Genomic DNA, 25,986 nt, shown 5'->3' with positions numbered 1-25,986 from the left:
GGTGGTGGTGGGGGCTATCACAACTTCTCAGTTGGCTCTCTTATTTTCGGCGATATTATGGGCCCCTATAAACCTGTTTAGTTTCTCGTATGATATTCCCACCCTTGTGCCCATGGCTCAAACGGAATTTTTTAGTCTGATGGTTAAAAGGAGTCACGGGAGAAATGGACAAAAGATTACGGAGTCTCAAAATAAAAAAATTAAAAGGCAAGTAAGAAGGTTGTGGTAGTTTAAGGACTCCTGATACAATTTGCATTTTATTCATTACACACAAATGTAAGTTCGCTTTGAAAAGGGGATACATGAAGAACGTGGATTTCACTTGCCAACAAGGACCCAATAGATTATAGATGCACTTGTCGAAAAATGGTGCCAAAATAAAACACAATGACATGTCAACTGTCTCTTACAACTTGAAAAGAGAAAACGAAATTATGTTCGACTCCCTCCCCTTCTAAATATAATGATTTTAGAGATTTTAATTTGGACTACATACATACGTATACAAACGTATTTTAGAGTTTAGATTCACTCATTTTGCTACTTATGGTATCCATATTAAAATCTCTAAAAGGATTTATATTTAGAAGCAAATGGAGTAGCAAATAAATGCCTTTCTTGGATTCCTATAAACAGACTTTGATGACATGCAAACATTTTTCTTTTTTGCACATAAGAGTGTTTAGTTTTTCTATTTTCGGGAGAGTGTTTAGGTATTTCACATACATATAGGATTTGTGTAAGAGGTCGACACATAAACTTCCAAATCCAAAAACTCCCTCCGTTCCGTAATTCTTGTTGCGCTTTTAGGTCAAAACTAAAACTATGACAAGAATTATAGAATTGAGGCAGTATATAAGAGTGTTTAGGTATTTCACATAAGCAAGCACCAATATCATCAAACAACAGAACCCTTTGGTAGTTACAAATACTCAACCTTTTAACTTCTCACGTCCACACTCTGGCGGTGCTCTCGCGCTCGGCGTCACTATTATAGCTTAGAGATTGGAGCAGCTTTATTACATCGGGAAGAAAACACACGGAATTCAAACTAGGGACATCATAATCATGTATGATATCTCTCAACAGATTCAGTTGTAGGCGTCGGGGTTGGCGATGAGGTAGGCCTCGGCGGCCTTGAAGATGGCGGTGACGGATTCCCTGGCCTTGGTGATTTCGTCATTCACCTCCACGCCTGGCAGCAGCTTGTACGTCGAGTCCACCTTCACGACGCTCCCGCCGTTGGCCGCCGGCTCCACCTTGATGTGCGACGTTGCGGTCTCGATGGCCGAGCCGATGCCGCCGCCCTCGATGAGGGTTGACTTGCACTCACACTTCTCCTCGTCCAGGAACTCTAGCCTCTCCTTCATGACGCTAAAGGGCATGGCTGCATGATCAACTGCGTGTTATGCTTCCGCTTGACCATGTATAGATACACGCCGGATTTCTAGACTGAGGTGACACGCATGGGTTGTATGGGATTGTGATGCGTTCGTACCTGAGGTAAAGTTGAACTGCCTGACGCTGCCGATGCTGCCTTCGCCGTTGACGGGATGGGCGCTGGCGACGATGTGGGGCGCGAGCTTGGGTGCCAGAGTGTGCCAGTCCATGACGCCGGCACGGAACAGGCGCGGTGCCGCGACTGAGGACTCAATCTCGTGGGTCCAGCTGTTGGTGGAGGCCATTGCTGCGGCGATCAACTAGTTAAGACGGGCAGGCGCGAAGGCTATGAGCTCAGTCAGAGCGTTGTGTTGCTAGTGCAAAGTAGTTGCAGTATGTTGCAGCGGCTGCTTGGTTGCCCAGAGCGTGCGCGGCGAGAGCTATAAATAGGTGTCCCGGAGCGCGGGGTTGGTGCCGGATGGGGTCTGTTGAGGTCGCCGGTCGCCGAGTTTCCACGAGGGACAGCAGTTCAGACTTAATTATGCAGGCCGGGTTGGCATGGATGGCACCCCTCGTGGCCCTCGTCGTCAACGTTTATTGATTTTGGTGTGCAAAGAATGTGTTCCAGGGAGTAAAATATTATAGTGCCATACGAAAATAATGGTGAAAGGTGTGGTTGGCATATGGCATGGTTGGTGTCTTGGTGGGAAAAGAAAAAGGCCACTCTTTTCAGTGGGCTACATGTCTGTACGTAAACTATTCTCGCGTGTTTTATTCAGAGTTTTTAAAACTATTTATTATTATGAGTTACTATTTGAGTATACCAGCTGTTCTTTTGAGCATCCTTGACACTACGTTCTGTTGTATTTTCTTTACACCCAATTTCGTTGAAATCGACTATCTTTCCGCAAATTCAATTTGGCTCCCGGGTCCAAAAATATTCAAATGTGAAAAAAATCAAGACAAAATTTTTATGTGATCTTAGTCACATAAAAATGCTACCTGCAAATTTTGAGACAAAAAGGTTAAGCATTTTGGCATGTGCAAAATACAAAAACAAATTGAAAACCAAATGTCACCCAAAATTTGTTTTTTCACCAACGAAACATTGCTGCTCCGTTTCACATGAAATTTGTCACGCATGCTTGGCCTCTTCCAATGCATTGGTGCTTACTAGGTGAGATTCTAGATGCATTAACAACCTTAGCAACTAATCTTCTCAATGCATATGTGCTTTGATTTTGTAGCTACGCTCCTCTCATTTAATTGCATAACACTTAAACTCCTTCGTGCATTGGTTGGTAGCCGTTTAGCATAGTTTCACGCGCTTAGCGTCGTTTCCTTCTGGGATCACCATAATGTTCTCTCTTCTCTTTAATTGCTATGCCACATCACTTTTTTGCCAATGTGGCACCCTTAATTAGCACTATTACGCCTTGGAGCACCCGGAAGGGCCTAACACAAACATCTACTAGAAAATTCAATTTTTTTACATTTTTTTGAATTTACTGTTCACACAGGAGCATATGCTCCCGGGAACCAAAACGCTCCTCCCTTCTCTTTCTATACATCCAGCAGATTAACCTTGTTGAATCCTACGGGCGTAGTTGCACTAAAGTTACATGCCCGCCCGTATAGGGAGGTACCTAAATCATGACTCCAAATTTTGTGTGTGTGCTAAATGTGTACATGCTTTGTGGGCGTAGTTGCACTAAAGTTACATGCCCGCCCGTATAGGGAGGTACCTAAATCATGACTCCAAATTTTGTGTGTGTGCTAAATGTGTACATGCTTTGTGCACTCGAATTATCCCACTGAATCTCTAAAGGGACATCCCTTAGTCAGATTGATTATTCACGAAGAAACCACCATCGCCGATGGTCTTACCACCAGTCAAATGGTTTCTATCGGTGATGCGGGTATCAAGGCATTTGTTGGCTTTCTTGGAGGCAAGTGTTGGAAATATGCCCAGAGGCAATAATAATTATGTTTTATTTATTTCTAAATTTATAATTGATGTTTATATTCTATGATAAAATTGCTATGGTTCTCGAATTTGCGAGAACTAAGAGATTCAGAGAAAAAAAATCACATGCATGTGTAGGACTATAAACGGTAAAGATAAGATTCCTAGTCTTGCCGTTAGGACTAGGTCAAGTGTTCCATGATGATTCTGTTTTCTTGATCATGGTTACAGTTAAGTCTAACGATGATGTCAACAATATCGGGGGCACAATGTTGGAAGAACACTCATGTTGAATTGACCCAAGTTGTATGTTATATTTGAGATGATTTCGTCACATGTTTATAGTCCATAACATAGAAAGTTAACATATGGACAATTCTTTAGACCATGAGAACATTGAGTCACTTCATACTGGATGATACACTTTGGGGTTGGTCCAACGTCAACCATAACAGGGTGATCATAACAACAATTTACATGTTCATAGGAAACGTATGGCAAGGGACTAGATAGCTCGAGACTAGGATTTTCTCCTCATGCGATGAAAAGATATTCTTCAGGCCCTCTCGGTGTGACAGCATCCATCAACATCTGGCCAGACACAGCGTGAATTGATCACGGGGATGCGGGAACGCGAGAACGAGAAAAGACAAGAAAACCGATAACAAGGAGACTGATATATAGTGCCAATGTGTTTGACTCATAGGGATGTCGATATATCTGACCTAGGGTTTTGTAAAGTATCATGAAGCAAAAGGAATAGGATACGGTAACCAAGGTTCACTCGAATACAATTCATGTGAGTATAGGGGTCAATATGAATGTTCACAGTTCGATTGCTGAAGCTGGGGGTGGACTGTTTAGCGTGGATGCCAAGGCGACTACCCTGGATCCCTACAGCATGGTTTGTTTAGCGACGATGACAACACTGAGGTTCCGCATAATCGCCGCATGCTTCGTCATTCAACCTTTTGGATTTGTCCAATGGGTCTTTTCCAGTTTCGTCATCCTTGTGAAGTCGGAGTTGCCGTGGCGGTTTTGCTGCTGACAATGAAACATGAAGGTGCCCATATCGGGGGGCTAGCTAGGGAGGCGCAAGCCTTACATATTTCTCTTGTAAACCTTGTTGTCAAAGTTGGAGTTATCTATTGTTGGCGCTACGGTGCTCATGCAGATGTCGCAAGGAAAGCGTCGTTGGTAACTGTTTGCGGCAAAGTCAAAATAGCTGGATTGAAGGCAGTTGGTCATGACGATGGTGCTTATGGACAGTCTTGACGGTTGTTCTCTTATTACCTGTGTATTTGTAAGTTTGTGTCAGTAGTAATATTGGTCGGGGATTCCCTATTGGCAATTTTCATGCTCCATGACGATCGGCCTTTGTGCGTGTAATTTCGGTTTTCGCCTGATTTTCCTCTAATTAACATGACAACTTTGTTCTCTTTAATTAGTTGATTGAGGCCAAGGCCTCCGCGTAAAAAAATCGCGGGCGAACAAAGACCCAAGACTCTTTGACACGAAACAACCAAGAGTTTGAGCAGCTCATGTGGAGGATTTTGTCGAAAGTTTTAGATATGGCCAGCAAGAACAAAATCATAAACTATAACAAGGGGTTGCACTAATATAATCAATGATTCATATTTCCATCAAACTTTGGTTGGATTTAGCTAAATCCATATGGGAATTTAAGTCACTTTGCTTAAGTGCGAAACTGAATAAGCAAAAATTCAAAAGATAAATTGTGTATTTTCTGCGGGAAACTTCCGATGTATTCATAATCAATCATGACAGTAAAGGGAACATCAGAGGTCACAAAAATTACAAGAAAATTACCACCTAGCAACAACTACAAGCACTAGAGCAAGCCAAAGACACGCCACCATCATCGCCCCTCTCTCACTTGAGTTTCGCAAATCTTGTTGTAGTAGATAGTCGGGAAGTCATCGTGCTAATGCCCCACAGGACCAACACAGTAGAGTAGCAACCATCACCGAGAAGAGAATCGTAGATCGAAAGGATCAAACCTCATAAACACCCAAACAAATACTAGATAAAATATATCTTCTAAAGACCGGCACCGACTGAATCCCACGAGATCTGGTGAAGACACACCTCCAAACGCCCTCCAACGATGGTAGATGCACCATGGGATGGGGATCGAATGTGAGCAACATGATTCCTACTGAGGTACATCGTCACCGTCATACAACCCCAATCAAGAGGATAAACCTAACAAGAACGAGATTGGGGTCCGTCCCGCGGGCGAAGGCTCGAGGTCCTCCACACCTCCATAGCCCAAAGGTCACCAGAGACGGGGCGAACCGGCGATGGCGCCGACGGGTGGAGGAGGAAACCTGATCGCCCGGTTCTTTTCTTGGGAAGGAGGAATGAGTGTGTTTATCCTTAGCGTTATCCTAGCTTTCCCATATAAGTAGCGATTTTAATAATTCCCAATATATTTTGGAACCTCAAAATGGAAACCAACAACATAACGACAAGCAAAATGACCAAAGTTTGATAGGCAGTTGGGAGGAAGGTATCAAATCATATGAGGGGCTCTAGCCTAGGAGGGGCGATGAAAAGAGCCTCCTATTCCAGTAGGCAATAGAAGAGAAACAAAGACTAATTTTCCATTAGTGTTGCAAACTAAGATATTCCTCGTAGCACGATACTTCCTAATTTATCGATGCTCTTTAGTGTGTGTGTTTTGGGGGGGGGGGGGTTACTATCACAACTTTTCAATTTGCTCTCTTATTCTCTGCGATATGATGGGCCCCCCTAAACCTGCTTTAGTTTCTCGTATTTACGCCCATGGCTCACACTCGGTTTCCCATGTCAACATCCACCTAATGGAATTTGTTAGTTTGATGGTTAAAAGGAGTCATGTGAGGAACGGATAATAGATTAGGGAGTCTCAAAACAAAAAATAAATAAAAGGCAAGCCAGAAGGTCTTGAAAGTTTAAGGACTCCTAATACAATTTGCATTTTTGTTACTCATTATACACAAGTGTAAGTTACCTTCGGGAAGGGCATACATGAGAACTTGAGTTTCACTTGCCAACAAGGGCCCAGTAGATTATAGATGCACTTGTCGAAAAATGATGCCAAAATAAAGCACAATGACATATCGACTGTCTCTTACAACTTGAAAAGAGAAAATGAAATTATGTTCCACTCCCTCTGCTTCTAAATATAAAGCTTTTTAGACATTTGAATATGAACTACATACGGATGTATATAGACATATTTTAGAGTGTCGATTCGCACACTTTGCTCCGTATGTAATCGATGTTGAAATCTCTAAAACGGCTTATATTTAGGAACAAAGGGAGTAGCAAATAAAAGTCTTTCTTGGATTCCTAAAAAAAGACTTCTTTTTTGGCGGGTGGCCTAAAAAAAGACTTTGACGCCATATAAACATTTTTCTATTTTGTGCATAAGTGTGTTTAGTTTTTCTATTTTCCGGGAGAGTGTTTAGGTATTTCACATACATATAAGAGTTGTGTAAGAGGTCGACAAATAAACTTCCAAATCCAAATACTCCCTCGGTTTCATAATTCTTGTCATACTTTTGGGTCAAAACTAACCACGACAAGAATTATAGAACGGAGGCTGTATATAAGAGTGTTTAGGTATTTCACATAAGCAAGCACCAATATCATGAAACAACAGAACCCAGGCTGTATATAAGAGTGTTTAGGTATTTCACATAAGCAAGCACCAATATCATGAAACAACAGAACCCAGGCTGTATATAAGAGTGTTTAGGTATTTCACATAAGCAAGCACCAATATCATGAAACAACAGAACCCAGGCTGTATATAAGAGTGTTTAGGTATTTCACATAAGCAAGCACCAATATCATGAAACAACAGAACCCAGGCTGTATATAAGAGTGTTTAGGTATTTCACATAAGCAAGCACCAATATCATGAAACAACAGAACCCAGGCTGTATATAAGAGTGTTTAGGTATTTCACATAAGCAAGCACCAATATCATGAAACAACAGAACCCAGGCTGTATATAAGAGTGTTTAGGTATTTCACATAAGCAAGCACCAATATCATGAAACAACAGAACCCTTTGGTAGTTACAAATACTCAACTTTTTAACTTCTCACGTCCACACTCTGGTCGGTGCTCTCGCGCTCGGCGTCACCACTATAGCTTAGAGATTGGAGCAGCTTTATTACATCGAGAAGAAAACACACAAAAATCAAACTAAGGGCATCATAATCATATATGATGCCTCTCATCTGATTCAGTTGTAGGCGTCGGGGTTGGCGATGAGGTAGGCCTCGGCAGCCTTGAAGATGGCCGTGACAGACTCCTTGGCCTTGGTGATCTCGTCATTCACCTCCACGCCTGGCAGCAGCTTGTACGTCGAGTCCACCTTCACGACGCTCCGGCCGTTGGCCGCCGGCTCCACCTTGATGTGCGACGTTGCGGTCTCGATGGCCGAGCCGATGCCGCCGCCCTCAATGAGGGTCGACTTGCACTCGCACTTGCCCGCGTCCAGGAACTCGAGCCTCTCCTTCATGATGCTAAAGGGCATGGCTGCATGATCAAACAATCGCGTGTTATGCCGCGGCGCCGCCTGAAGATGTAAACATGCCGGATTGCCAGGCTGAGGTGACATGCATAGATTGTATGTGATTGTGATGCGTACGTACCTGAGGTGAAGTTGAACTGCCTGACGCTGCCGATGCCACCTTCGCCTTCCACGGGGTGAGCGCTGGCGACGATGTGTGGCGCGAGCTTGGGCGCGAGAGTGTGCCAGTCCATCACGCCGGCGCGGAACAGGCGCGGTGCTGCGACCGACGACTCGATCTCATGGGTCCAGCTGTTGGTGGAGGCCATTGCCGCGGTGATCAACTAGTTAAGACGGGCAGGTGCGAACGCTATGAGCTCAGTCAGAGGATTGTATTGCGAGTGCAAGTAGCTGCTTGGTTGCCGAGAGCGTGCGTGGCGAGTGCTATAAATAGGTGTCCCGGAGCGCAGGGTTGGTGCCAGATGGGGTCTGGTGAGGTCGCCGGTCGCCGAGTTTCCACGAGGGGCAGCAGTTCAGACTTAATTATGCACGCTGGGTTGGCATGCATGGCACCCTTCGTGGCCCTCGTCGTCAACGTTTATTGATTCTGGTGTGCATATGGCATATGGCATATTGGCATGGTTGGTGTCTGGTGGGAAAAGAAAAGGCCACTCTTTCAGTGGGCTACATGTCTGTACGTAAACTATGCTTGTGTGTTAGTATATTCTATGACTTTTAGCATATGTTTTATTATGAGTTATTATTTGAGTACATACCAGTTGTTGACCACTCTTGGCACTAGGTTCTGTTGTATTTTCTTTAAACCCAATTTCGTTGAAATCGGTTGTCTTTCTATATATTCATTAGAATGAACTTGCTAATCCTAGGCATGGTTGCACCAAAGTTACATGCCCGCCCATATAGGGCGATACTCAAATCATGACTCCAAAATTTGTGTGTGTGCTAAATGTGTACATGCTATGTGTTCTCGAATTATCCCAACGGATCTCTTCATAGACATCTCTCAGTCCCTTAAGTTATCGAAATAAGTTTGGTTATTTCTCACAAGTTGGACGCAGGTGGGAGCGTCTACATCCATGGGCTGTAGACTAGGTTGATTATTCATGGACAAATCACCATCGCAGATGGTCTTACCACTGGTCAGAAGGTTTCCATCAGTATGTAGAGCTCAAGGCGGCGACTTCCTTCCCACTGACCTTCTTGAAGGCATTATCATGGAGCGGGCACGATTGTCGGAGCCGGTGGTGGAACGTTCGATGTGGATGCCGGGGCGGCTGCCCTGCATCTATGTAGCGGGGCAGTTGTTTGGCGACGATGACAACACCGAGTCTCTACAGAGTCGTGGCATGCTTTTGTTGATGGTCTTTTCGACATATCCAAAGGGTCTTTTCAAGCTTCATCATTCCTTGTGCGGCAGAGCTGCCATAGTTGTCTTGATGGTTACAATGATATGCGGATGGTGCCCATCTTGGGAGGCCCAGGAGATGTAAGCCTTGCATATTTCTATTGTGAAGCTGGTTATCAAAGTCGTGGTTGTCTATTGTTGACAGTTTGTCATGAGCTGATACGGTCCTCGTACATATGTTGTGAGGATCGCGTCGTCGGTGGTCGTCCATGGCGAAGTCGGAGTTGCTGGATCTAGGCAGTAGGTGATGACGATGTTGCTTATGGGCAGTATCAACGGTTGTTCTTTTCTCAGTGGTGCGTGTGAGTTTGTGTCGTTATTTAGGTTGGCCAGGTGTCATGTTGGCGATTGACATGCTCCATGTCAGTCAGCCTTTGTGCTTGTAATTTTGGTTTTCGTCGGATTTTCCCCTAGGCGACTCTCTTCTACTTAATTAATCAATTGAGACCAAGGCCTCCATTTCAAAAAAAAATAAACACTCGCAAACAGCCAAAACCCTTGGATATGAAACAACCAAGATATTGAGCAGCTCGTGGATAATTTTGTCGTTGGTGTTAAATATGACCAGCAAGAACATAATTATAAAGAGTGAGATCCAATTTTTCGTGATGCTCTGTTGAAACAAGATGACTACGTCCAAATTTTACTTCTGCGGTAGGTGAAGGGGAACGTGATATGCAACAAAAAAGATTGTGTCCCCTCCTAGTGCTCCCCCTCCCACCTATATATAGGTGAGTGGGAGAGGGGCGGCTGACCTTAGAAGGTGTGGAGTCCTTCTAGGATTCCTTTTTCAGATTGGCTTGCCCCCCCCCCCCCCCCCCCCCTCCCAAGGCAATAGGGTGCAGTTCGACTTGGGCATCATGTGGTGCCTCCCCCCCCCCCCCCCCCCCCCCCCCCTCCCCTCTCCCTAGGAAAAAGGGGGGCTAACCCACTAGGACCCTTCTATAACGTTTTAGAAGGTTCTGAAACCTTTTGGATGCTTCCGCGACCTCCAGTAATTTTTGGGACATTCCCGGGATCACCGGGACACTCCTGGGACCTCCTGAAACACTTTCTGGATCATCTAAATTATTTCGGAGCCCATACTCCCGTTATCCATTGGCTAAGGATGTAAGTAAAAATTAAAACTTGTACGAAAATACCAACAACATATTGAAGACGTGATCTCGCAGTATTTCATAAGCTAGGTATATCCAACACCATTGTTACTCTAACAATGCATTCTCATTATGGTTAGCATCCTCGTTACATTAACAAAGCTTATGGTTACAAAAAAAGAACCATCAACAATACATGAGCTAGTGCAGAGGCCTGACTGGTGTTTATGTTTGCACACATGCAAATAGGTCTTCCTTCGAATCTCCTATTCAAGAACGATGGCAATTGTAGAACAGGAGATAAATTAATTATGAACATGGGAACAGAATAATATCAACTTTATTATTGCATTTTGGATGTATTTCCAAGAGACTCTTACTTGCACTAGAGTTAATAATCTAATCAATACATAAGCTCCTAACATCTATGACATTCTAGTGTTGCTCATCCTTTGCTTGTGGTAGAGGCTTCGTCAATGGATCTAACACATTCCGGTCTGTGTGTATCTTGCATATCTTTACATCCCCATGCTTCCCCAATTCATGAATTAGGTGAAATGTGTGTTAAATATGTTTGGATTTCAGGTGGGACCTTGGTTCTTTTGGCTGAGATTGACCGGATTGCAATATTCATAACTATGATCATTTATGGCACAATGTCATATAGGCATTACGTCTGTGATAAGTAGACTGTTAATTAAATTGCATCTATTGCTAATACTTCACTCCAAAACAACTATCCAGCAAGCATCTCAAGGTATTAAGTTTGCAAGAAACATAGTATCGCAATAAGCAAGATGAAATAATGTAGACAGGAAGAAGTCAATCAATATGACAAACCCCATCGTTTTGTCCTTAGTGGCAAATACAATACGTGTCTTGGCCCTTATTGTCACTAGGTAAGAGCATCGCAAGATTGAACGCACTACAAAGCATAACTCCCCTTGAAGAAAAACTCATCGAACTTGGCCAAACAAGATAGAGATAGATCGAAGAGCATACAAAGCTATTTAATTATGCAACAACAAAGCCTCAAAAGATTCAATTGATTTTAATAAACAATCTGATCATGAAGTGATGATTCATCATGTCCAAACAAACACACCACAAAATTACATCGGATTGATCTTGATCAAGAACGAGAACATGATATTGAAGATCCAGAAACAAAGAGACCCATCTAGCTATTACTATGGACACGTAGGAACTGGTGGAACTACTCACACATGGTCATGAAGACAATAAGGTTGATGAAGATGGCTCCGGCAATGGCTTCCCCCTCCGGCGGGGCTTTGGAACAGGTCTCTAGATGGAATCTCCTCGGAATAGTAGCTTACGACGGCTATAAAATTCCTTTGGAGGTACAACAAATAGTTTCAATATTTATAGGGAATTGTGGCGGTGGAATCAGGTCAAGGCGGTAAGTAGGAGCCCCACATGGGTAGGGGGTGCGTCCTACCCCCTAGCTGCGCCAGGCCCCCATGTGGGCCCCTAGCAGCTCCTCTCGATCTCTCCCGAAGCTTATCGTGTTTTTGTTTCCCAAAAAAATCATGTTAAATCGGCAACATATTTTGACCTCCATACATATTGATTTCCCACTAAACCAAAACGAGCATAAAACATGAACTATCATTGGGCACTAAATTAATAAGTTTGTTTCAAAAATAACATAAATTATTTTAAATATAATAACATAAAACAATCAAAAATTACAGATACGTTGAGACGTATCATCCGGCGAGAGCAGAACCTCCGCGTTTGCTCCTTTTAGAGGGCACGACCATCTGGGCTTGCCGCTTGGCGAGGATGCTAGCAAAATGCTTCCACGATGCCCGACCGAGCATGCGACCCCGTCTCTCTGTTGTTTGCGACGCCCTCTCTCTCGTCTAGCGGGCATGCCGCTTGTAATGCCCCAGCCAAACCCACCGGTTTTTGGTTCTTTCTTTCCTGTTAAGTTGAGATATCACATACATCCCCGTTCACAGGAACACACGTCTATGCTTCTAGTCCAATAAATTTTTTCATGTTGTGTGCCATGACGGGCACACACGCCATGCGACACATGCCCACACACCTGACCACACACGCCCGTGTAACTGCAAGGATCGACTCTGATAACAATTGTAATGCCCCCACCAGGTTCACCCATCGGTTTCTAGCCGTTGTGACTGGCTGCCGCCTAGGATCTAGATGGGTGCCATAGACCAACAATAATATTTCCTGCGCACTTTGTCCTCATTGGTGCACACCCAGATCAACTTCCCGGGTCGGCACCCATCCTCAAATTGCTCCAAGCTAAGCACCTTGTTGTATTAGTAGTCTACCATTCCTATTAAGCCGAAATGTCACAGCGCTCCTTGGTGCATCCATGGTTGGGCCACCTACTAACATTTACCTCTAACTCGAAGCCCGACGTCATAGGGACAAGGCTCCACCGCAGGGGTTGTGCCGCCTGTTGGGGAACGTAGTAATTTCAAAATTTTCCTACGCACACGCAAGATCATGGTGATGCATAGCAACGAGAGGGGAGAGTCGTCCACGTACCCTCGTAGACTGTTAAGAGGAAGCGTTATGACAACGTGGTTGTTGTAGTCGTATGTCTTCACGATCGACCGATCCTTAGTACCGAACGTACGGCACCTCCGCATTCAGCACACGTTCAGCTCGGTGACGTCCCGCGAACTCACGATCCAGTAGAGCTCGAGGGAGAGTTTTGTCAGCACGACGACGTGGTGACAATGTTGATGAAGCTACCGTCGCAGGGCTTCGCCTAAGCACCGCTATAGTATGACTGAGGTGGATTATGGTGGAGGGGCCACCGCACATGGCTGGGAGAGATCAATGATCAACTTGTGTCTAGAGGTGCCTGCCTGCCCCCGTATATAAAGGAGCAAGGGGGGAGAGGCGGCCGGCCAAGAAGGGTGCACCAAGGGGGGAGTCCTACTCCCACCGGGAGTAGGACTCCTCCTTTCCTAGTAGGAGTAGGAGAGGGGGAAGGAAAGGGAGAGGAGGAGAAGGAAAGAGGGGGCCGGCCCCCCTTGCCCTAAACCAATTCGATTTGGGCCTTGGGGGGCGTGCCCCACACTCCCCTTGCTGCCCTCTATTTCCACTAAGGCCCACTAAGGCCCATTAAGCCCCCGGGGGGTTCCGGTAACCCCCGGTACTCCTGTATTTATCCGGTAACCCCCGGAACCCTTCCGGTGTCCGAATATAACCTTCTGATATATCAATCTTTATCTCTCGACCATTTTGAGACTCCTCGTCATGTCCGTAGATGTAGAGGTAGCATGCCGACTACGATCACATCGACTTTGGAACCATTTCCCACGCGCATTGTCACCTCGTCCTTAGCTAATCTTCGCTTAATCCGTAGTCCCTGTTTCGAGTTGCAAATATTAGCAACAGAACTAGTATCAAATACCCAAGTGCTACTGCGAGCATTAGTAAGGTACACATCAATAACATGTATATCACATATACCTTTGTTCACCTTGCCATCCTTCTTATCCGCCAAATACTTGAGGCAGTTCCGCTTCCAGTGACCAGACTGTTTGCAGTAGAAGCACTCAGTCACAGGGTTAGGTCCAGACTTGGGTTTCTTCTCCTGAGCAGCAACTTGTTTGCCGTTCTTCTTGAAGTTCCCCTTCTTCTTCCCTTTACCCTTTTTCTATAAACTGGTGGTCTTGTTGACCATCAACACTTGATGATCCTTCCTGATTTCTACCTCCGCAGCCTTTAGCATTGCGAAGAGCTCGGGAATTATCTTATCCATCCCTTGCATATTATAGTTCATCACGAAGCTCTTGTAGCTTGGTGGCAGTGATTAAAGAATTCTGTCAATGACACTATCATCCGGAATATTAACCCCAGTTGAATCAAGTGATTGCAGTACACAGACATTCTGAGTATATGCTCACTGACAGAACTACTCTCCTCCATCTTGCATCTGTAGAACTTATTGGAGACTTCATATCTCTCAATCCGGACATTTGCTTGAAATATTAACTTCAACTCCCGGAACATCTCATATGCTCCATGACGTTCAAAACGTCGTTGAAGTCCCGATTCTAAGCCGTAAAGCATGGCACACCGAACTATCGAGTAGTCATCAACACACGACTGCCAGGCATTCACAATGTTTGCAGTTGCCGGCGCAGGTGGTACACCTAGCGGTGCTTCTAGGACGTAATTCTTCTATGCAGCAATGAGGATAATCCTCAAGTTACGGACCCAGTCCGTGTAATTGCTACCATCATCTTTCAACTTTGCTTTCTCAAGGAACGCATTAAAATTCAACGGAACAACAGCACGGGCCATCTATCTACAACAACATAGACAAGCAAAATACTATCAGGTACTAAGTTCATGATAAATTTAAGTTCAATTGATCATATTACTTAATAACTCCCACTTAGATAGACATCCCTCTAATCATCTAAGTGATCACATGATCCAAATCAACTAAATCATGTCCGATCATCACGTGAGATGGAGTAGTTTTCAATGGTGAACATCACTATGTTGATCATATCTACTATATGATTCACGCTCGACCTTTCGGTCTCAGTGTTCCGAGACCATATCTGCATATGCTAGGCTCGTCAAGTTTAACCCGAGTATTCTGCGTGTGCAAAACTGGCTTACACCCGTTGTATTTGAATGTAGAGCTTATCACACCCGATCATCACGTGGTGTCTCGGCATGACAAACTTTCGCAACGGTGCATAATCAGGGAGAACACTTATACCTTGAAGTTTAGTGAGGGATCATCTTATAATGCTACCGTCAATCAAAGTAGAATAAGATGCATAAAGGATAAACATCACATGCAATCAATATAAGTGATATGATATGGCCATCATCATCTTGTGCCTTTGATCTCCATCTCCAAAGCACCGTCATGATCACCATCGTCACCGGTGCGACACCTTGATCTCCATCGTAGTATCGTTGTCGTCTCGCCAACTATTGCTTCTACGACTATCGCTACCGTTTAGTGATAAAGTAAAGCAATTACAGGGCGATTGCATTGCATATAATAAAGAGACAACCATATGGCTACTACCAGTTGCCGATAACTCTGTTACAAAACATGATCATCTCATACAAAAATATAGCATCATGTCTTGATCATATCACATCACAACATGCCATGCAAAAACAAGTTAGACGTCCTCTACTTTGTTGTTGCAAGTTTTACGTGGCTGCTACGGGCTGAGCAAGAACCGTTTTTACCTACGCGTCAAAACCACAATGATAGTTCGTCAAGTTAGTGATGTTTTAACCTTCTCAAGGACCGGGCGTAGCCACACTCGGTTCAACTAAAGTTGGAGAAACTGACACCCGCTAGCCACATGTGTGTAAAGCACGTAGGTAGAACTAGTCTCGCGTAAGCATACGCGTAATGTCGGTCTGGGCCGCTTCATCCAACAATACCGCCGAACCAAAGTATGACATGCTGGTAAGCAGTATGACTTGTATCGCCCACAACTACTCTTGTGTTTCACTCGTGGATATAACATCTACGCATAAACCTGGCTCGGATGCCACTATTGGGGAACGTAGTAATTTCAAAATTTTCCTACGCACACGCAAGATCATGGTGATGCATAGCAATGAGAGGGGAGAGTCGTCCACGTCCCTCGTAGACCGTTAAGCGGAAGCGTTATGACAACGCGGTTGATGTAGTCGTACGTCTTCACGATCGACCGATCCTCAGTACCGAACGTACGGCACCTCCGCGTTCAGCACACGTTCAGCTTGGTGACGTCCCGCGAACTCACGATCCAGTAGAGCTCAAGGGAGAGTTTCGTCGGCACGACGGCGTGGTGACGATGTTGATGAAGCTACCGTCATAGGGCTTCACCTAAGCACCGCTATAGTATGACCGAGGTGGATTATGGTGGAGGGGGGCACCGCAACGGCTGGGAGAGATCAATGATCAACTTGTGTCTAGAGGTGCCCCCTGCCCCCGGATATAAAGGAGCAAGGGGGAGAGGCGTCCGGCCAAGGAGGGCACGCCAAGGGGGAGTTCTACTCCCATCGAGAGTAGGACTCCTCCTTTCCTAGTAGGAGTAGGAGAGGGGGAAGGAAAGGGAGAGGAGGAGAAGGAAAGAGGGGGCCGGGCCCCCTTGCCCTAAACCAATTTGGTTTGGGCCTTGGGGGGGCACCCCACACTCCCCTTGCTGCCCTCTATTTTCACTAAGGCCCATGTAGGCCCATTAAGCCCCCGGGGGGTTCCGGTAACCCCCGGTACTCCTGTATTTATCCGGCAACCCCCGGAACCCTTCCGGTGTCCGAACATAACCTTTCAATATATCAATCTTTATGTCTCGACCATTTCGAGACTCCTCATCATGTACGTGATCACATCCGAGACTCCGAACTACCTTCGGTACATCAAAACATATAAACTCATAATACCGATCGTCACAGAACTTTAAGCGTGCGGACCCTATGGGTTCGATAACTATGTAGACATGACCGAGACACGTCTCCGGTCAATAACCAATAGCGGAACCTAGATGTTCATATTGGCTTCTACATATTCTACGAAGATCTTTATCGGTCAAACCGCATAACAACATACGTTGTTCCCTTTGTCATCGGTATGTTACTTACCCGAGATTCGATCGTCGGTATCTCAATACCTAGCTCAATCTCGTTACCGGCAAGTCTCTTTACTCGTTCCGTAATGCATCATCCCGCAACTAGCTCATTAGTCACATTGCTTGCAAGGCTTATAGTGATGTGCATTACCGAGAGGGCCCAGAGATACCTCTCCGACAATCGGAGTGACAAATTCTAATCTCGATCTATACCAACTCAACAAGTATCATCGGAGACACCTGTAGAGCACCTTTATAATCACCCAGTTACGTTGTGACGTTTGGTAGCACACAAAGTGTTCCTCCGATAATCAGTAGTTGCATAATCTCATAGTCATAGGAACATGTATAAGTCATAAAGAAAGCAATAGCAGTAAACTTAAACGATCAAGTGCTAAGCTAACGGAATGGGTCGAGTCAATCACATCATTCTCCTAATGATGTGATCCCGTTAATCAAATGACAACTCATGTCTATGGCTAGGAAACTCAACCATCTTTGATCAACGAGCTAGTCAAGTAGAGGCATACTAGTGACACAATGTTTGTCTATGTATTCACACATGTATTATGTTTCCGGTTAATACAATTCTAGCATGAATAATAAACATTTATCATGATATGAGAAAATAAATAATAACTTTATTATTGTCTCTAGGGCATATTTCCTTCACCGCCAGCATTGGGCCATCAACCACGGTCACACGCCTCAAGCTACCAGCGCAGGAGGATCTAAACACCGCTTGCGCAGACGCAATGGATTCCAGCCGGATCGACTCAGTCCAACGTCAGACGGATTCCTCCTGGGAGCGACGGAGAGCTAGGCGGACGACCATCTCCTCCTCGTTCCCTCATGGGACGATGTCCAAGTCGACAGAGTTGGATTTGCTGCCCGCAATGTCAGAGGAGACTAGAGCTCGCGAGAAAGGAGCCGGAGGCGGAGTTACGCGAACTCAAAGTGGAGTGGACTGCAGTGGCTATGTCCGGATATGAATAGGGTGGAGATATTTATGCAGTCAGGGTGGGCCGGCATGGGTCGAATCCGACGTGGCGGACGTGTCCGGGCACATCCGGCCTTCCTGTATCCATCCTAGATATATAGGGCCAGTATGAGGGGTGTGGTTGGGTCAAAATTTCTTGACCGATCATTGATTGGGCCGTCTGCCAAAGTATACAGGAAGTATAAGGGGTCCAGCTGTAGATGCTCCCAGACGCCTCGGGGCCGTGCAACAACTTGGAGTTGTGAGCTTCTCTCTTTGCGAATTTTTTTCCGAACTATTCATCTTCAATCATAGCAGTACAACGAAAACTGGAAATAATAAAAATTACATCCACATCCGTAGACCACCTAGGGACAGCTACAAGCACTGAAGGGAGCCGAAGGCGCGGCGCCGTCGTCCCCCCTCACTCGCTGGAGCCAGACAAACCTTGTTGTAGTAGACAATCAGGAATTCGTCGTGCTAAGACCCCATAGGACCAGCACACCAAAACATCAACCGCCACTGATGAAGACTAGCATAGATCGAAAGGATCAAACCTATAGACACACGAACGTAGACGAACGACGACCAGATCCGAGCAGATCCACCGGACACATACCTCCACACGCCCACTGGAGATGCTAGACGCACCACCAGGACGGTGGCTAGGCGGGGAGAACATTATTCCATCTTCAAGGAGCCATTGTCGTCTCATCTTATCGAGCAGGACACAAACCCTAACAAAAATCAAAAAAGCATCTGAAAACGGAGCCCTCCCGCCAGCAAAGGCTGGGATCAACCACGCCCCCATGGTCCTAAGGCCACCGGAGACGAGGCGGACTGGCGCCGGCGCCGGTGAGAGACGGAGGAACCCTAACTTTTCTTGGGACGGAAGGAACATTGGTGTATTTCTTTTTTTAAGGCAGGGAACATTGGTGTATGTATCTCAACGTAAAATTTTCATCAGTATCGTCACGCGATTCTTTTTGAAAACGGAGAGCAGAATTGCGTGCGCGAGTGGCATGCGCAGTCCATAGTAACTTTTTTTTAGGGGATGCAATCCATCAGTAACTAATACTCCTTTCATCCCGAATTAAGTGTATTTATCTACACGTTTTAGTTTAGGTCCATCCATATCTAGACAAATCTTTTTTCTTTCTGAGTCTATATAAGACAATTAAGATAATTAATTTGTGACGGATGTACTCCGTACCAGCCTAATCTGAGATCTGAGAAATAAAGCACGTATGGTTCCCGAAACGGAAGCCCGTTAAGCATCCGACAGGAATCCGACTCGTGCTCCTCCACGGCGATGGGCAGCGGCCAAATAATAATAGAGCCTCGCGCGCACGTACGAGTTTACACTGAAGAAACGCACGTAGGAGGTTGTTGTCTTTGCCTCGAGAAAATAGAGGAAAGCCGCCTATATATAGAGAAACACACCAAGTAATCATGAACTCGTGCCTGATGAGCTTGCGCTCCCTCCTCATTGAAGCCTTCCGTCTCCTGCAACCCTTCTGTCAACCCATGTCGATGGCATTGCGTGTTTCTCAGGACCATTGTGCTTCCCTCTGGAGGTCGGTGACCAGTCACTTGGCTCTTCGCGGGTACTCCCACACGCTGCGGGGGGCCATGACAGCAATTGTGCCGCCCCGAATTTTTCGCAAAGGCGCAAGGAAGATCATCAACCGCGAATTTGTTGTCGAGACTGTGCCTTACACCAACCGCACTCACAAGGTCATCTTCTCTACTAGGACAGCGCGCGCGAGCGGAGAGACCCGCTTTGCCGATTTCAAGAAGGAGCATGCCTCCGAGATCGTAGACCCACACCACCACCAGAGTGTCCGTGTCCACGCCATTGGCTCGAAGATCACTCGCGCAATCCGTCGTGGCTTGTCCATCAAGAGCAAGATAGAACAACCAGGACGGGAACCACCACACATGGCGATGTGTCTGGATTGGATCGACGAGCTCAATTGGGAGGTGATAGTTGCCGAACACAACAGCAAGAAAGGACATTGCTTTGGCGGCGGTGGTAAGATTGTAGTCTACACGGGATTACTTGATCGTTTCAGCACGGATGCTGAGATTGCCTCCTTCATCGCGCATGAGGTACATACATCTGTTTGTTTGTTCGTTGGTTTTGGATTACTGAGGTTGTTAATTTTCAAAGCCGGTAGTATTGTTTATTGGTTTCTATATACATATATAGGTTGGGCATGTTATTGCGGGGCACTCGTCTGAGATGATCCAAATATTCAGGTTGTGGTTCCCAACCAACCTCCTCGTGGCGCCATTGCTACGAAGGTATATTAATTTCATCACTTCTTTTAACCCCACCCTTGTTCATGCATGCATCTTAAAGTGTTTGTGTATGCAAGTATTTACTTCGTGTTACTTAGACGATGTTGTTTTGTAAGAGTATGAATGTACTCCCTCCGTCCCAAAATAATAAGTGTCTCAACTTTGTATTAACTTTAATACAAAGTTGTACTACTAAAATTAAGACATTTATTTTCGGACAGAGGGAGTATGATGTTAATTACATTACATGTACCACTCCGTATTGTAGGAATGAGCTAGAGGCGGACTACATTGGAATGATGCTACTGGCTGCTGCTGGTTTCGACCCCCACGCTGCCCCTTTGTTCTTTGGCAAGGTAGGAAGGATGGAAGGGGAGTCGGCGTTGACAGATTTGCTCTCTTTCTTCCCATTCAAAACTCATCCATCGTGGAGGAGAAGAGCAAGGCTTTTATCACAGCCCAAAGTCATGGAGGAGGCAATGGAATTATACACAGAAGCAACAGGTGATGGGCCCCACAATCAAGGATTTGGTTTGGGTTTGATTTGGAATTATATGATGTTAATTACTTGCCGGCAGATTACATTGGAATGTTATTACTAAACGCTTGTTATGTGCGTACTCATGCAGGCGGACTGCACCTAGAGGAAGTCTATGGCGCAGCGCTTCTGCCGGGCCTCCGGCAGCAGCTGCCCGTCGGGGCCCACGGCCACGTCGCAGTCCACGTGGAGCGGGTGCCAGTGGGACCCCCAGACGGCCACCTTGGCCCGGATCCTCGACCGGACCCTCACCGTGAACTCCACCGCGCCACCTCCCGCCTCCGCGGCCGCCCTGGCCATGTCGGCCGTGGCGGGGCCCGCCGGCACGGCGACGCCCTCGAAGGCGAGGGGCGTCGTGGTCTTGGGCGGCTGGTACATGGGCGCCCCGCCGGCCAGGTCGTGGTCCCTGACGACGGCGCCGTACTGGCGGTAGAGCACGGACATGTAGAGCCGGTCGTAGAAGAAGGCCACGTCCCGGTTCGGGTTGCGGATGGAGAGCTGCCCAGAAAAGACCACGCCGGCGTTGGCGCCACCGGCCGGCTGGATGCCGGCGGCGGAGAAGGCGACGACGTGGAAGCGCGGCCGGTGCGGGCGCACGGCGAGGTAGGCGACGAAGAGGAGCACGCCGGCGACGAGGAGCAGGGTGAGGAAGGCCGAGCAGACGATCTTGGTGCAGCGGGTCAGGTGCGGCCGCTCTCTCGGGAGCGGGCGGTGGAGCCAGCCGGCGGTCCGGGCGGGCGGCGCCGGCTGCATGGCGGCGCGCGCGCGTGCCCCCTTGTCCGGTCTCTGGTCACCCTACGTGTGCATTGGCGTGCATGTACAGGTTTGATTACGTCGTTGTTTCGGGTGTTATACTGGCCCGTGGTGATTCTTTGAAGACAGAGCAAGGAATAGAAAGCGATGGAGATGCCAAAGCTAGCTGGCTAACCCAGCTAGGTTTCTTCGAGCTTTGGTGTACGGTATATTCCGGTTCACTGTCTTTCGGTTGGGAACTTGGGGTGATATCACTGGACGAGCAAAGAAAGGTGGTGTATACAAATGATGATCAAAAAAATATTGCTCAGCTCAAACAAAAAATGTTGCTGATTATTAGTTGTCTGAAATTATCATAAACCTGGTCTCGTGAGATTATTATAAATTAATTATCTTCTTTTTACTCACAACTCAACTGGCCTTAACAAATTTACCGGATAATAATGACCAAAAGGCTGGAAAGGAAGTGTACAAGGAGTGTGAGGCAAGCTTGAAGAGTTGACGAGTGGATGGCGTGGTCCACGTCCATCCATGTGGAGCTGGCTTAATCTGTTGTTATGCTTAATCCATTAGCTAGCTAGCTACGGCCTACGGAAATAGAATATCCATGGCACCAAGTAAACTCTTCTGCCAGAAAGCACATCCCAGCCTCAAGTTTCCTGTAGAGTGTTCATCGAGGCTGGCATTTTATTCCACCGAATCAATCAAGCAAACATTTTATTTGAATTTGAATACATCGCACAAACAAACAATGCAAATGAAGAAAGACAATGATGCACACAAATGTACACGCGTAATACACATCAATTATACAATACCCACAGACTTTCGATAATTTACGGGCCGGTGATCACTGACCACCGCCAGCGGCCTACATGCCAATCAGGTTCACGGCGCCGCAGCGCCGCCTGACCTCGCCCTGCGTGCCGGTGAGCACCTGCATGTTCCCCATCTTCACCATGGACGCCACGAAGTCCGCAAAGAACTCGGCGGGGTAGCCGCCGGCAGCGGCGACGGCCGCCTGGCGCAGGACGTAGTCCCTGGTGAAGGGGTCCAGCATGAGCGTCTCGTCCGAGGTGAAGAGCGCCCTCCCCCTGGCGACGTGACGGTAGTAGCTCGCGTCGAATGTCCTGAAGCTCCCCGGGTCCATCTCCACCAGCGTCGTCGCGTCGCCGGGCCTGCACTTGCTCTTCAGCCGCAGCGCGTACCGCCTGTCCAGCGCCGGGTCCGGCATCTGTGTGCCGCTGAAGTTGTACAGCCGGTCCGAGAAGGACGAGCAGTGGGAGGTCCCAAGGGTGTGCCCCCCTGTCAATATGCATGAACAAGTTAGAATGTGTCGGTTTCCATGGTTTCCTACAGAGCGTGAACTGCAATATTTGCAACAATCAGAAATAAAGTTGCAACACATTACTAGTTTATCGTGAACTACAGAGGTTTTCTACCCCATCTCTTATGCGCGGGCAAAATGAACAGCAAATAATGTAGCACGTACTAGTTTTCGAATAAGGAGTTATACTTGTTTTTCTACCAGAACAAAGTGACTCTTGGTTTTGCATCATGCTAACCCTTTAACTACAAGAACCGACAAAGTTTAGTTTTCCCCGTCTCTGTTGACTTGGCACGTGCATACAGCATACGGCCTTGCTTGATTAACCCATTGCTTAGTTGTGCATGGAAACGAGCACCTTTATTGGGGGATGCTACTAGAGATTTGTTGGGATCGGCAAAGTTCAAGTAAATTAAAACAGAGAAGAATCAGAAGAGCATAGGCTACACAAAACTAGGAGAGAAGATGCGCTAGTTTATTAGATCATGCATCGAGTTTAGTTCCTGAAGAATAGTATATACCTAGCAGAACCACCTGATCCTTCGCATCAAGACCCTTCGGGACGAAGAACTGGTTCAGATTACGAGTGGCATCAAAAAAAGGTGGAGGTAGGTTGTTCAAAGCTTCATCCTTCACCGATCTCAACCCATCTCGCCGCCCAGTTGGAACATTCCAGTAAGGCCCATGGGTCTGTTGCATAGTGAAAATGAAAGCTGGGTTAGCAAGAGCAGGTACTGTCCAGTAAATACACAAGAGATGGTCAAACTCCGCGAAGCCGGTCAAAACTGTGTGGGTTTTGCCACCAGTGTTGGCCTGAATCGTCCTATCCCCGCCGTTTTTCGGAACTATGACACTTCTCTTACTTGAAGAATAAGATCAAAACTAATGAACAAAACTGCTAGTTCTTACCAGTAGTACAACATCCCTTGCCACGAGAGCTAGGATATCAGCGCATGAGACCACTCCAGGGCAGGCTTGCTCCAGTTTAGCCTTGACAAGGTCGATTGTGCCGAAGCCTCGCAGGCTGAGGTTCGGTTCCGATTCCTTTTCGGATGGTAATCCTGGTATGCTATCAAGCAGAATAGAACCATCGCAACCCTGCACAGCACAAACAGTTCAGTACATCTCTAAATTCAACTGAAGCAGTTCAGAAGAGACTAAGGTGTGTGCACACGTTCACAAAACAGTCGTGGAAGTGCATGCGAAGCAGAGGACCAGCAAGGCTTGGGACGTGGGAGATGATCCTGGCAATCTCATCGCGAACAATGACCTCTGCATACGGGCATGTGTATTGGTAAAAGCCAATCTTCAGCTCTGGTGGATTGCATAACACTAAGGAGGGTTGTAAGACAAGAGGAAGGAGAAATCCAAAGAGGAGTCTGTAAACCATGTTGTGAATGTCCTTGCTGATTTTTTAGGTGAACTAGAGCTCACAGCCTGCTTTATATAGTTCAGTTGCTTAGCTTGCACATAAGTGATAGTAAGCAAGCCATTTTGCTCAATATTAGTATAGTGGCTCTAGAAGCCTACATGCCTTTACAGCTGTACTATTTTCTTATATCACACAGACAGTAGATTGGCTAAGACTTCAGCATATGATTGAATATCAGTATTTCAGGAATTCTGTGGTTAGCGTGGATGTGCAAGAATTGTATAATAGTCTCGGATGAGGCATCTAGGGAGTAATGATGGGATAGCAAGTGTTCCAGAAGTTAAGGATCTGTAATCTACCAGTTACGAGCTATTTTAGCCAACAGGCATTGGATGAATGATAACCATCCATCATGGCCCATGCACTTGTGTAACCGACACTCTTAAGATGTGACTACGGCATTTTCCTAAAAAGTGCCAAATCAAATACTTGAACTGTAAGTTGCTAGCTGTTATCATCCCTTATTTTAATATTATTTAGGGAACGACTGATTCTGGTAATAATTATCCTCAGATGCAATTTGAAAGAAGACTAACCGTATTATGCTAGTTCATAGAGCAGCAACCGCTCGTCAAATGCATGCAAGTTAAAAAAAGAAGACGTTTCAGTTCTATGATTCGTCATGATCGAGCTGACGAGCAAGCTTGGTGTATCAGTCAGGACTATACTACAATATGATACTGAAAAAAAATGTATGCCATTTTCAACAAATATAAGATCTTCTACAATGGTACAAAAAAATATTTTGCCATTCAGATCAAAAGTAGTGATTAACATATTTTACTAGGTAAATCAACTCAACAAACAAAACTTAAGTCAAGAGCACATGGGTTCGATAACATATTCAATTATTCACTGGGTTGCTGAAACGTGGTGGCTTTTGGTTTCTCGAGACTTAAAAGTTTAAAATCTGCTTCACTCGACACCGACACAGGGTATGCAATAGATCAAGGCCATGATATTGGCACTGTCAGATTCAACATATAAAGGAAGGATCACAGATTAGTCATAAATCATGTATCCACCTATTTGAAAAAATACTCAACATTTGTACCCATATCAAAAGAGAAATGGATAGCATAGAGTGGGAAAACAGGGTATCGCCATATAGTCATGTACAGAAGGGAATAACAAACTGGTTTATCCACTGCATGTTCTTACAGTATTCTTATAGGTATCAGATAGAGACAACTTTGAAGTAACAAAAAGGATTAAGACCATAAACCTGTGACTGTACAATCAATACAGCGGACATAATTGAGAATACTGACAAGACTTTATGAGTCAAACAGGCATCCACAAATCTTTTACAGTTAGTAAAAGTTGCAAGATATGCATTCACAGAGAATGTAACCCAACAGATTATCCAAATGAACAAACTGTACAAAAGTTTTTATTTTTAATATTAAGCACAATGTGCACTTACCCTGAACGAACATGATGGCTGCTGATAAGTCATTAGATTCTCACTGCTTAATCAAACGGGCAAGATTCTGAAGTCGGTTAGAGTTTACAAAGATCTGAAGGCTCTACATGTTGGATCGGTCAGGTTCATTGTGGACAAAGGTCTGAGGTGTAATCCAGATGCATTTGGTGCATCAATCAGGGCAAATGACCATTATCTGAATATCTTGGAAAGCATAAC

General features: G+C 45.8%; 4 protein-coding genes across 6 annotated transcripts; all 4 read right to left on the bottom strand.

Annotated features, from left to right (window-relative positions):
• Positions 1 to 856: 856 nt before the first annotated feature.
• Positions 857 to 1,799, bottom strand: LOC125534171 (pathogenesis-related protein 1-like). The gene is made up of 2 exons (XM_048697452.1): positions 1,499 to 1,799; positions 857 to 1,387 (listed from the first exon to the last, which is right to left on the bottom strand). Exons 1-2 carry the CDS (start codon positions 1,683 to 1,685, stop codon positions 1,092 to 1,094), a joined length of 483 nt encoding a protein of 160 aa, XP_048553409.1. The 5' UTR covers positions 1,686 to 1,799; the 3' UTR covers positions 857 to 1,091.
• A 5,572-nt stretch (positions 1,800 to 7,371) lies between these two features.
• On the bottom strand, positions 7,372 to 8,296 carry LOC125534169 (pathogenesis-related protein 1-like). Its single transcript, XM_048697451.1, has 2 exons — positions 8,020 to 8,296; positions 7,372 to 7,903 (listed from the first exon to the last, which is right to left on the bottom strand). The coding sequence occupies exons 1-2, from the start codon at positions 8,204 to 8,206 to the stop codon at positions 7,608 to 7,610; spliced, it is 483 nt and encodes a 160-aa protein (XP_048553408.1). The 5' UTR covers positions 8,207 to 8,296; the 3' UTR covers positions 7,372 to 7,607.
• A 12,281-nt stretch (positions 8,297 to 20,577) lies between these two features.
• On the bottom strand, positions 20,578 to 21,651 carry LOC125534168 (NDR1/HIN1-like protein 1). The gene has a single exon (XM_048697450.1). It carries the CDS (start codon positions 21,580 to 21,582, stop codon positions 20,932 to 20,934), a length of 651 nt encoding a protein of 216 aa, XP_048553407.1. The 5' UTR covers positions 21,583 to 21,651; the 3' UTR covers positions 20,578 to 20,931.
• A 593-nt stretch (positions 21,652 to 22,244) lies between these two features.
• On the bottom strand, positions 22,245 to 25,969 carry LOC125539801 (peroxidase 1-like). Of its 3 annotated transcripts, XM_048703320.1 has the most exons (5): positions 25,768 to 25,901; positions 24,084 to 24,181; positions 23,819 to 24,007; positions 23,431 to 23,599; positions 22,245 to 22,887 (listed from the first exon to the last, which is right to left on the bottom strand). In XM_048703320.1, exons 1-5 carry the CDS (start codon positions 25,778 to 25,780, stop codon positions 22,454 to 22,456), a joined length of 903 nt encoding a protein of 300 aa, XP_048559277.1. In that variant the 5' UTR covers positions 25,781 to 25,901; the 3' UTR covers positions 22,245 to 22,453. The 3 variants fall into 3 exon arrangements, with proteins under 3 accessions (XP_048559277.1, XP_048559278.1, XP_048559276.1); XM_048703321.1 differs by lacking the exon at positions 24,084 to 24,181 and having other exon boundaries at positions 25,768 to 25,969; XM_048703319.1 differs by lacking the exon at positions 25,768 to 25,901 and having other exon boundaries at positions 24,084 to 25,066.
• Positions 25,970 to 25,986: the final 17 nt, after the last annotated feature.

This window comes from Triticum urartu, chromosome 2 (genome assembly GCF_003073215.2).
Source record: "Triticum urartu cultivar G1812 chromosome 2, Tu2.1, whole genome shotgun sequence".
Lineage (NCBI taxonomy): Eukaryota > Viridiplantae > Streptophyta > Magnoliopsida > Poales > Poaceae > Triticum > Triticum urartu.
The sequence above is the reverse complement of the archived record's forward strand: the minus strand, read 5'-3'. Positions and strand labels throughout refer to the sequence as shown.

Excerpts from the sequence above, each read along its gene's own strand:
- LOC125534168 (XM_048697450.1), bottom strand. The coding sequence starts at position 21,582 with ATGCAGCCGGCGCCGCCCGCCCGGACCGCCGGCTGGCTCCACCGCCCG.
- LOC125534171 (XM_048697452.1), bottom strand. The coding sequence starts at position 1,685 with ATGGCCTCCACCAACAGCTGGACCCACGAGATTGAGTCCTCAGTCGCG. Across the intron at positions 1,388-1,498 it reads GCAGTTCAACTTTACCTCAG|CCATGCCCTTTAGCGTCATG; the intron begins GTACGAACGCAT and ends TTGATCATGCAG.
- LOC125539801 (XM_048703319.1), bottom strand. The coding sequence starts at position 24,299 with ATGGTTTACAGACTCCTCTTTGGATTTCTCCTTCCTCTTGTCTTACAA. Across the intron at positions 24,008-24,083 it reads TCCACGACTGTTTTGTGAAC|GGTTGCGATGGTTCTATTCT; the intron begins GTGTGCACACAC and ends TGTGCTGTGCAG. Across the intron at positions 22,888-23,430 it reads GGATCAGGTGGTTCTGCTAG|GGGGGCACACCCTTGGGACC; the intron begins GTATATACTATT and ends GCATATTGACAG.
- LOC125534169 (XM_048697451.1), bottom strand. The coding sequence starts at position 8,206 with ATGGCCTCCACCAACAGCTGGACCCATGAGATCGAGTCGTCGGTCGCA. Across the intron at positions 7,904-8,019 it reads GCAGTTCAACTTCACCTCAG|CCATGCCCTTTAGCATCATG; the intron begins GTACGTACGCAT and ends TTGATCATGCAG.